We start from the raw sequence: 12,231 nt of genomic DNA on the forward strand, positions 1-12,231 counted from the left end.
ATGAAAGTATAAAGTGTAGGGATAATATTTACCTGGTGTGGTTTACAGGTGTGCATTAAAACCAGATAGGATGATGAGAGCCTCAGAAGTTCACGTACTAGCCGTTGTTTCCCTGATCATCTGAGTTACTGGTACATCACCTAAGTTACCTGTGCTTTCTGCATAAAGACATGGGAAAATACGCTCTTCAGTCTGCTAAAAGGAACTGGTTTATTAGAAAGGATGAAATATTTAGCATGTGAACTTTTAACAATGCCGTCTTTGTACCTACATTCCTAGGTATAAATTCAAATTTTGTGCAGTGCTTTTTTACAGTGTGCAAAGTGTTTGAAGGAAGACTGGTAATAGTTTTCTATGAAATTGAAGTAGAAAGGTACTGCTACTGCTCTCACTTGATGGTAAACACCTACTTCATGAAAGCTTTTAACCTTCAGATGAGGTTGTGTAGAAACTTAGAATAAAGTCACAAATACTGGTTTTTCAGGAAGTAAACGTGCTACAATATAATCTGGTAAAACACTGGAAGCTCCAAGGGAACCAAAACTGTAGGAGATAGGTATGTCTTATCTCCATCATCTTGACCTTCAGTTACTCCTCTGCATCACGCAAAATACCCACTTCTTACACAGAAACTCTTTACAGTGGTGAGAAAACCCCAGAAAGCATTTTGCTCTCCATATGGTGCTAGAACATTCACAGATACTACCAGCGTACTGCAATTCTTTTAAGATACACAGAAGATAAGAGCTGATTAGACATAATGAAACACAAGCACATGACACAGAAGGAAAGCTTAAAATTCATAGTCTAAACCAAAAGAAAACCAAAAAAAGCCTACTTTATATCTTCACTTACAGCAACAAGCTGCCCAGTCAATCTTAGTACTTCACTGATGCCACAGTAATTTTATAAAGCATTATTCACTGCGGCGTGCTAAGATACAAGTTCAGTTGATATTCCACACTCTACCTGGATGCAAACTAGACTAAGTCTTTTTCTTCCAGGGTGACAACAGTAGCTGGTGACTTATGTCACCTGTTGTAGCTGACTTAAGTTTGCCTCATTTTGTGACAGAAATGTTGTTTGTCAATAGCTTTGAAAATCTAGAGCAAGCAACTTTGTCACAAGAGCAAACTAATGGTTACCATGATAGGACAAAGGCAGGCTGTTTTGATATATTACTTTATTGTTTGGAGGTAATGTCAAACCGTTTTCAACTAGAGGCCTCATCATTATTTACCCAGGAGGTCTTTTAGGAAGCAAAAAAGTGTAGCGGTACTGTTTATATTTTATTATTTTTTTTTAAATCAGTTAAATGCTATTTGGTTTTCCACAGCTTTTAAGATAAGGAGCAAAACTTCATTGTGTCCCAATACAGAACATCACACAGCTGGAAACCGAAGTAAGCTGAACAGCAACACAGAGCTGCATCTTGACAGCCGGTTCCTGCTGAAAAAAAAATCTTCCTACTTCCTCTGACCCTGAGTGCACACTCCCCCCGCGAGACGCAGGCACTTACTGACCCTGCTGCGAGTCAGCCGAGGGAGCCGATCAGCAATAAACAAGTAGTGGCCACCCCTCTGAGCTACAGCTCCCTGGAAAATGCCAAGCCACATCCTGAGCTCTTCTATGACTACGCTCCTTGTCCTGGAGAGATGATTCTTCGTGTTAATTTCCCTGTCTCGAACAAGTTTTGCTTCTCACCTACATCACAAAGGCATTAAATACATTCTTAGAAATCAAGTGGAAAGCACTGATTAGTTTACTGAAATGAAATTGCTCCAGAATAGAAAATTAGCAAACCAGTGCTTAATAGAACATTCACTACATGGAATGTAACACTGTCATTAGAGAGTCAAAGTTACACTGAACTGAGTCACTTTATAGTAGATTACTAAATACAAACTTTCAATTTTTAAAACAGAAGAGTAACTTTCTCTCCAAGTACTCACAAAGTTGCTCAAAATAAAAGACCAAATTTTATTTTTTTAAGAGAAAAATAAGAGCAATTTAAGGCCAAAGTACCAGCAAGGAAGACTAATATATTAAAGTAGACAACAGATTTTTAATAAATTTGCACGGGCATTTGCAAGGTTATGCCTCTACTCGCTAAACTGTAAAGCTGTTCCCAGGAAAAGATACTAGAGAAAAATAGACATTTATACAAAATTATAAAATGCTTGTTACATGAAGTATTGCTTTACAAGGGATGTAAAAATCTTTTTTCTATGATAGTACCAATTAGGTCTCTCAAAATTTCTAAGGTTTGTTAAAAATGGAACTTGAATTATGCAAAAAATCCAATATAAACTTTCTACAAAAAAGAGTCCATCCCATTCCTGAGTATGCTAAAGCTATAAAACAGAAGGAGCACGGAGCAGGCAGCAGTTTTCACAGTGAGAGGTCTAAGGACATTTTCTTTCTACACACTGTTTCCCTCCTTCTTCATATTCTTGTTTAGAAATCCACATCTGTTGAAAAGTACCCTACAAAAACAAAACAACACACACAATAAAAAAAGGTTAAGTGAAACATGACTAGCTTTTCCTAGGAGGAAAAAATTACCAAAGTCTTTATATTAAATGAGGTTAGAGGACTTGACCTGCTTAACTATTTCCTTTGAGTTTTATATCGGTAGCGATTAAACTAAAGACGGGAAGTTGCAGTACCGAAAGCTGATTTGTCTCCCTTTCCCATACTGCTAAATTAATCCCCACAAACCATTTTGTAACTCAGTAACGTATAGAATTAAGCTTGGGAATGTGACGCAGAAACAGGTATGCTACTGTCATGGTGCACCATATACATGTCATTTCTAGATACCGTATTTCAAGCATGCACACCTTGCCATTAAAAATGGCAAGTTATTTTTTGAATGGAAATGCTCATATTGTCTTGTTTTTTAAACAGATTCTCTTTACCTTACCAGGAGGATAGACAAGACTGTGATTGCTATGGTAGCACAAACTCTGCAATGCACACATAGGTGTAATTACATTTTTGGGTGCCAGTGTCCCTTAGTGTAGCAACATAGTAACAGAGGTTTACTAACCAAAGAAGCCAAAATCGAACCACCAATCCAAGAGCTGAACCTCCGCTCCACTGTTGTGTTGTTCGCTATCAACTTCAGGCGCATGCTCTGAACAGAAAAGAAGGTAAAATGAAAGAACAATCATACAAATTGCAGGTGGGTGATCTTTAGGGAAAAGAGAAGGACAGCGCAAAGAACTTGGTGTGTATTCCAACATGCGAGTGAACAAGGTCAATTTTAATAAACTTGCAATAATGCTTATCTGCCCTGTGCTTAGAATTGAAGAATAGCCATAGCGGAACAGAGCACGTGCGGCTTTTATCTTTGTCTCCCAACAAGGAGCAGCAGCAAATGCCTAAGGCTAGAAATAGGGCAGGTAGAGAGCAATAACGCTCACAGTATATATCATCATCTCTAACACCTGGCTACTTAAAACATGCACTGGGACTAAGATGTCTAACGTTGCTGAACTTCACTCCTCTGGTCCTTTTTGGACCCATTCATTCCTTTTGCTTTCGAAATGCCTTGTAGCAGTAAGATCTTTGAATTTCAGTGGGTTCCTCCTCGGCTATTATAGCAGCAGCAAGGAACTACTTTTCCTAGTTTCTCATAACATTCATGATTTCGGAGTTGCTACAAGTAGAGCATTTTTTCTTGAATACGAATTTTCAAGAAATATCATAAGCTACATGTACTCTTGAGAACACAGGTGTAAGGTATTAATACTTTCTTTGACATCAAGTGATTTTAAAAAAATAAGTACAAGTATGTTAAACCACCAGGTTTCATCTACAAGTAGGCTGAGTTGTCCGTAGAATCCAGGAAGAACAATTCCTATGACAAAGTGACAAGACCTCAGCCAGAAAGACTGAATGTGCCTCAAGTTAGTCAGCAGCACTTCAGGAGAGGCCATCATGGGAAATAGTGACTGTTGCTGAAGGACAATTACAGAACTTAGAATCACAACCTGAAAGCAGGAACGGAGAAGTAAAATATCGAGGAAGCAGTTATAATATCTGCTGGAATTAATTTCATAGAAGAACTTGTTGAGACTTCTTTCTTTTCTTTAGAGAAGAGATTTCTTTACCCCACAGAAATCTCCTCAGCTGCTGGGTTCCTAACAAAGTCAACACTATGATACACGCTTGTGTATTTATACGGCGGAAAAGCAAAATGATAAGTAACTCAATGCAGCACTTTAAAGAGCTGTTTTACCGGTGGAGTTTTCTGAGACAGCTCTCTGTTCAATCTGTCCGTGAAACTCTGTATTAGAGTGTTTCCTCCTGCTACAATCACGCTGCCATAGAGGCCCTAAAAAGAGAATAAGTAACCTACAATGTTAACTCTGAAATCATTCTGAAAACAACTGTTTCACAGAACAGAGAGGAATGGCACTCAAGGACATATAATCGAGAGCAATAATACATACATCACTTGGTGCTAACAGTATTACCTCTCACAATCCAATTAGGTTTTTAATCACTTGAAAAATATTTGAAGGCAGCTTAATATTAAACTACGTAAGAAAGACAGAAGCTATGTGATTAATGATTCTAAATGATTTCACAGAATATTTTCTACTGTAGAGAACCCTACACCTACAGATACCTCCAGTATCCGAACTGTTGGTTTCCTTACAGATGGATGTTCCAACCACAAAGGAAAACCCCACAGCACTGCAACAGTTTTCAGTCTCACTAATGCTGCAGTTGGTGAACACAACTCATGGCCTGGCCTACTCAGCCAACCCGAGACGCCACGGAAGAGGAAAAATTTTTGAAACAACCCCCATGCAGTCCGTATCAAACTTGAATATTTTCAAATTGACACCTGAGAAAGTTAGAACATAGTTTTAAAAAGAAAGGTTTTTTTCTTTTAAACCTCTTCTCTTCCTTCTATTCTCTACTTTCTAGACATAACCAATCATATGGAACTTTTGTCTATCTGCCACACCCAAAAATCTGAAGATAACACTCAAAGTTATGAGCATAAAATGCTCATTTGAAGCCAATCCAATGCACGTTATGCAGTGCCAGCCACAAAATCTAGACATTAGCTATTTATATATAGGTAGAAACACTGATTAAGAGTAAAAAATCCTGATTTAGCATTTTGTAAGACAAAACAGTAATTCTACGTGTTTCTCTATACAAATATGTAGTACTTAGAGAATTATTCTAATGTGTTTATCATCATCCTAGGAAATCCACATTTCTTCAACAACAGTGTTCTAGTCCCAAAAAATCCTATCAGCACAAAAATATCTATGCCTTAAAATAAAACATGTCTGACTAACACTTACCGGCCTGATGTCTATATCACACATTCCAACGCTTGTTGTGACAACGTGGCTCACACCCAACATCGTGTTACCAGATAAACCCTAGAATTAAAATTAGTAATCTACATATCATTGCTTCAAAAGAGAAAGGCATGCAGAAGCCCTGAATGAGTTGAATATACAAATATTACTAGAGGGAGCTAAGCATTTTTTAGGGAAAAAAAAAAAAAAAAAATCCTATTTACCCATTCAGCTCATCACCACCCATTTTGAACTACATTTTGTTCTTTGCTAGCCCAACCCAAAACCAACACAGGCAAATTGTACCCCCAGGAGAACCACAGAGCGTAAATACACACATACAAATCACAAAATTAAGAACATCCTACAAAAGGAAGTAATGCAATAATCTAGTAATTTAAAGCCTTACAATTACTACGTATCACAGTTATTTTACCTTTACATTAGAAGGATCAAACAATCCCTCTGGAATTTTTAGACGCTCAGCACCAAAGTCACAGTTATAACCGTTGGGGAACTCGTAATGAACGGTTGGCATCTGTGCTGCTACCCTGGAGCATTCGTCAGAAAGTAACACATTAAAGCAACACAACGTAAACAGGATGTTAAGCTATCTAAGTAGCATTATAAACCAAAGTTTCAACTGGAATATTGAGATACATATGACTTACACTTTTGATATTTATTATTATCTCATGCACCTTGGAATTAAATAAAAAAACCTACCACCTGTATGTAGACTGTATTTCTACTTTCAGAAATAAACAGATTTTATCTAGAAACTTCTTCTGTAATAAACCCAGCTGACAGCAATAACAGGCGAAGCACCCCACGCACAACTGATAATCAATTTTACAAGAAGAAAAACAGAGTGACGTACTGTTCATCATAGGTTGAATCTGATACTTGGAGGACAGAAGCTTGAAAGTCCTGAATGACACACTATGGAGTGAAGAATAACATGGTTATATCAATTTCAGTCTTGAGTTTGAAAGACTTTTTAAAATTGATACTGATTTTTTTTTTTTAAAGACTTTCTAGTTCTTCAAGAGGAAAACCTGATATACTTGCAACCAAAACCTCTTTATGAGATGCCTAGGGAAGTTTGAGAGTGGGAGAAATGACCTACTTACATTACACATGTAGTTGTGCCAAGACCTAGTGACCTGGGGTAACTTCTCTTTTCTCTTCCAGTTTGCTGGCGACCCCTCACGAACTGCCTCCTGAGATCGGAGGAAACATGACCAACAGTTAACCATTCAAGCTTCTCCCCAAGCAAGCACTTACTAAATAAAGTTCCTTTCCCACCTTTGAAGCAATCATATATGGAGGAATTATTTCTATGTTCATCTCTTGAAACAATTCCCGGCACTGCATAGTAATAAAGTCTCCTGCAAGCGGTGATTTTACAATACCTAAAAGTCAAAAAAAAAACCAACCCCAAACTAGAGAAAGAGAAACAAAAAAACAAATACCACCCCCCAGCCTAGAAAGCACTGAAATAATGAATAAATTCTCCCAACAAACTATTTGTCAGTGAACACCATTAGGGTTTGTTTTGGTTTGGTTTTTTTTCCATATTTAAGGTGATAAGAGTTTTGTTGGTTTTAAATCTGTGTAAAAGCAGAAAGAAAGCCAACTTGACCTTGATACTGCAATGCTGTTATCCATGAAAATTTTTACCTTGCTGAAGTACATATCCATCATGCACTGGAATAGCAGTGGTGTGTGTTGCTCCGCTATCCAAAATGAGACCTGTAGATCTCCCATTAGCAAAACTAGCCACAATGATTAAGGAAAATATTGTAATTTTCACCTTAGGAAAAAAATATTGCCATACAATTAAGAGCATAATGAGGAATGAAGACCCTGATGTGTTTTTCATTGGCTCTACAAAAGGATTTGCCATTTTCAAGTGCAAATCATCTTTCTATGAAGCGCACCACCTCAAAGAGAGAATGGCATTTAACTTCTGTCTGTGAACCAACTTGAGCTTTGGACATACAAAGGTGAGACTTCAAGTCAATACGATGCAGCAAGCTCTAAGTGTATGCAATTAATTTAGACTCTGAAGCTGAAACATGTTATTACTTTAAAATAATTCCAAATATTCATCTTAAGGCTATGGGAACTTCAAGCTCTAATTACTGTATTTAGTAGTCTGGACAAACACCATTTCAAGTCTGTAATATTCTTACCCATGGTATACAATGGGGGGGGAAAAAAATAACATAAAAGAGAGACATCATCTTCAGGGAAAACAGTCGCATCAGGAGAATTTCACAACTGAGCTCTAAAGCTCAGAAACAGCCCTAAAGTTCAGAAACAGAATTTGTTTACTTCATCCTTAGATGTTTACGGAAAAATTAATTTCAGAGAAGTTAGACATGCTGTTTTACTAGGAATTACCTAGAATAAGTTTACTGTAATTTCTGGGAGGTAGGGGGGGAAGCAGTGAAACATTCCAAAGGATACGCTGTTAGGACAGCTGTTTTGCACAAGAAAAAAGCAGGGATGTTGTAGTGTTCAAACATCAGTTCAGTCAGTTTTTCACGCTTTGCTCTAGTATTCCACTAGAAGAAAAAAAATAAGCCAAACCACAAATAAGTGACCAAGAGCAAGATATGTTTATATTAGAACACACTAAGAGAATGCTAACACATTAAAGAAGTAATTAGAATTATTATACCCATGGTTTCAAATCATATTAAAATTCTATAGAGACAGATTTCTAGTAACTTACTTCTTTAGAACCTTTTTTATTCCAATTCTACTACAATACATTAATGCTTATCCATCACACAGAAATAAAGAAGTATCGACTAACAAATACAGAAGGACCTCTTAAAATGAAGGGCAAAAGTGATATACTCTTTTACTGTTAAAACAGACATTTCTTTACACTTCTACAGCTCTTCCAGTATCAGCCTCTCAAAGAACTTTCTAAAACAAGTAACATGCCCATTTTACAAGGGGAAAGATACATGAAATAACTTGCCCAGTTGAAAGAAAAATAAATCCAGATTTTCCTGTTTCCAAGGTATTTTTCTACTGTTCTACTGTACTTGCAGTTAAGCCAGAATATATATATATCAAATATTCTACACATTGCTGAAAACATCAAGTTTTTTCCAAGCCAATACGTTAAAGTAAGATTAGTTCTGTAAGGAGAATGCCAATGGGAACCTCTAATCAGACATCCACTGAGTCATCAAACATGAAATAACCATTGCAAATTCATCCATACTCCACAAGCTACAATTCAACACAAGGGAATAATGAAAAAGAAAATCCTTTTAATAAGATTTTATTAAAGATAGGCATAACTTTTATATGGCATGTCTACCTTTTGCATTGTGACTTTAAAATCCACCCTTCAAATGCTGAGCATTATTAAATGACAGAAACCTTGTCCACGTTTTCCCAGAAATTTGTATTCGCTCACTTCACTTACCTTACAGGGCCATTTACAGAAACGAAGACAGAAAAACCAAAACTTCTCCACTATAAATATTTATTTTCCATCATGTAATATTAGTTGTAAGGCTGAACAAAGCGACAGATTTTCAGTGGCGTTTTATTAAGTGTAACTTAATACATAATAAGACATCCAAATATATTTTTGCTTTTATTCTAGGCAGTAAAAAGAGATTTATGTTTTCTTTAATTTTGACTCCTTTTTGATAAGTGAAAAACAATAGCACATTGTAAATAATTTCTAATGTAACTCATGCAAACTATTTCAAGTTGTTTTCTTTTTTAGACATGTTTCTTAAACAGATTACTTCCCAGAACCTGGCAAAGTATTTTAAAATTGTTATTTCTGAAGCTAAGTTTTAACATTCGTAACCTTCAAGCCAATGTCAGACTTGCCCAAGACTCGTGTTTGCAGAGTCAGCAAGAAGATACAGTTAAGACTTTTCAAAAGGCAAAGCTGCTTTTACTCACCGGTGCTTCGGACATAAGGACAGGATGCAAACTTGCTTCAGATTTAATATGCATCTTGTAAGTGTGATCCAAAATTGCCTGGAAACTATCCCAGTCTTCAACTGTAACAACATTGAAGCGAGCAGAGTAGTTACTTCTAAGTTTTGTTCCATTTCACAAATACATAAAGGTTTTCCAATGCCTTTTTTGTTTTATTTTGAGTAGAGCTCCTTAGTCGAAAGCTGTCCTCAGCAGACATACACCTCCCTTCATAGCTTTGCAGAGTTCTCTTCTCTGTAAGCATCACGATCATAATGTTTCAAGAATTATGATGAAAGTCCACTGACTCTGTAAACCAACTATACTTCATGCAATTTGTAAATCAGGTATCCGTTCTTATGGCTTCTGTTGCCACACATAGCATATGTTTACATGAAACCTAGGACTTTTTGCAGCCTAGCAATGCTATTTTAAAAACAGGTAGAAAAAGACAGAGCACCATACTCATTCCATTTTTTAAAGGTGAAATGGCCTCCATATTTTCCCTCGGAACTCTCAGGGCATTGGTGTCTATGTAGTAAGTCGGGCCTCCTTGTTTGCCTTTGTCACCATCTATCTCCATCAGAGTGCTGCCATTGTCCCTTTCTAGCACCACACCAATGGCTGTTGGAAAATCAACCTGTAAGGCAAAAGATAAGCAGTATATAAGAATTATTAATGTTTTGGGTGTTTTTTTGCTCATAAATTCAGAGCTTTCCTTACACAATACAGTCAGAACAGAAACGAGCATATTCTGAAAGCTCGTAACTAACACACAAGACCTAAGGCACAAATTCATGTTTTATTTCTATTGAGTCACACAGATTCTCACCTTTGGGCAGTCCTCGCCTGCATAGCCCGCTCTCACTGTGTACGAGCCAATGTCAAAAACAAGAGCCCCAACTTCATCTGAAAAGATGAAGAGATAGTGAATGGTTATTACGCTCTACCACGATCGTGAACTTTTTAACTACCCCATCTGGTTTGCTCGCAAAAGAAGAAAAGCAAGTCGAAGCATCTTTTCCAAGGCAAGAAGAAACTCTATTCATACCTCCAGTTACCAGAGAACTATTACAAGACTACAGATACGCTTTAACTAGGACACTGCAATACCTTCCTTTAGCAGAAGTAAAACGGGAATTCTAACAGAAAAGGGACAACACAGTTGCATCTAAAGATGACAAAACTTTCAGAAAGTGCTAACTTGACAGTCACCCGAATCCAGGTGAGCTCAGACCTCCCGGGGGCAATGAGAATTAGCAAGGTGGGCCTGAAAACACCAATTCTGTCAGCGGGGGCTGCCACACCTCACCCCCGTGGGCCCCGATCCTCGCTGAGGTGCTCTGCACGCCCTCGGGAAAACCAAAGTCTGAGGCAAAACACCTGGACACCGCTCCTCACGGAAGGGTGGGCAGAAGTGCCCTGGGAGGAAACGAAACCCCACTTTCCACAGCGCGGGGGGTCTTCTGGGGCCAGCCGGCACTCGAGCGGCGCTAATTCAGCCCAAGGCTGGGGCTGAGCCGATCTCCGGGGACAGCCGGGAGGGACGTAAACAAGGCCTGCCGCCTCCTCTTCCTCACGCATGCTGCGGAGGAACCGGGAGGGCTGCGGGAGGGTTCTAGGAGGGTCGGGCCGCGGCCCCCCGCGCCCGGGGCCTGAGGGAGCGGCGGGAGGCGGGAAGCGCCCGGGGGAGGCTCGCACGCGCCGCCTCACGGGACGGCGCCGATCTCCACAGTCGCCGGGCGGGGGAGGGGAGGGAGGGAGGGAGGGAGGGAGGACGGGCAAGAGCGGAGCCGCCGGACTCACCTCCCCCGTACACGCCGCCGCTCATGGCTGCTGCTGAGCCCGCGCTACCCGGCCCCGCCGCCCGCCGGCTCCTCTCCTCAGCGACCCGGCAACAATAGCGCCTTCGCCCCGCTCTCCACCGGTGATCAACCTAACCTGCAGGCTGCCGCCTTGCCGCCAATAGCAGCGCTCGCCGTTCAGCAGAAGGGCCAATCGCGGCCGGAGAAAGGCGGGGCTATGCCGTGGGGAGCCAATCACGAGGCAGGAAGCGGAAGGCGGGCAATCAGGCGTGGGTGCAGTGCGCGGGAGCGGCAGTGTGAGGAGAGTGGCGAGGCGGGAGGTGTGAGGAGCGAGACGGTGGTGCCTGGGGCGGGCAGATGGGGTGGGGAAAGCTGCTGGGTTCGGCGGGGTGGGGAAAGCTGCTGGGTTCGGCGGGGTGGGGAAAGGTATCTTGGGAATCCCGAGGGCTCATAGGGTGGGCTTGCTGCCGCCTGAGGGGATAGGGAGGAGCGCGGTGAGTGGAGAGGGGCCGCTGTGGAATGGAGCGACAGCTACTACAGCGGGGCCCTCCCTGGCCCCTTCCCCTGCTACTGTCTCTGCTCCTCTGGGCTCTTCCACCGAGAATAAAACGCGTTTCAAGTATATCTTGATATCCCAACCTTGTGGTGTTCCTTTCTCGCTTGGGGCACCCCTCTGCACCTCAGACCTTGATCCTTGAGGCGAGCTGGATGGTTGGGCAGCTCTGGTTTGCCAGCTCAGCTGCCCGTTTAGCTGTTGAACTTGTAATTAGGATTTTGGATTGTCTTGTTTGGCAGCAAGAGTTCTCAGCCAAACTTGGTATTCAGACAGAACGACCAGAGGGGAAACTATAAAGTTGTAGGAATTAAAGGGAACAAAAGAAAGACCTCAGGCATAGCCAGAGGTTAACACCAGAGAAAATTCTAACTGGAGAATGGGGGAACTGGCTTAAAGTACAAGCATTCCTGCTGTGCACCTTTTTGAATTCCTACATGAACTGATGTGGGGGGTTTTTTTGAGGGCTGGGGAGTAGTTGTGTGTGGCCTAGTATAATCATGAGTGTTCTTTTCAAGTTCACGTAAGATGTGTAACTTACTTCTGTAGTAAGGATCCCCAAGTGATTAGATTT

The 12,231-nt window shown here is 40.4% G+C and overlaps 1 protein-coding gene across 1 annotated transcript; it reads right to left on the minus strand.

The window, feature by feature from the left end:
- Positions 1 to 1,744: 1,744 nt before the first annotated feature.
- Positions 1,745 to 11,240, minus strand: ACTL6A (actin like 6A). Its single transcript, XM_054207274.1, has 14 exons — positions 11,106 to 11,240; positions 10,132 to 10,208; positions 9,765 to 9,939; positions 9,282 to 9,382; positions 7,809 to 7,906; positions 7,017 to 7,111; positions 6,642 to 6,748; positions 6,467 to 6,556; positions 6,214 to 6,275; positions 5,770 to 5,884; positions 5,334 to 5,414; positions 4,247 to 4,342; positions 3,053 to 3,139; positions 1,745 to 2,486 (listed from the first exon to the last, which is right to left on the minus strand). The coding sequence occupies exons 1-14, from the start codon at positions 11,128 to 11,130 to the stop codon at positions 2,406 to 2,408; spliced, it is 1,290 nt and encodes a 429-aa protein (XP_054063249.1). The 5' UTR covers positions 11,131 to 11,240; the 3' UTR covers positions 1,745 to 2,405.
- Between the last annotated feature and the right edge of the window lie 991 nt (positions 11,241 to 12,231).

This window comes from Rissa tridactyla, chromosome 6, assembly GCF_028500815.1.
Source record: "Rissa tridactyla isolate bRisTri1 chromosome 6, bRisTri1.patW.cur.20221130, whole genome shotgun sequence".
Lineage (NCBI taxonomy): Eukaryota > Metazoa > Chordata > Aves > Charadriiformes > Laridae > Rissa > Rissa tridactyla.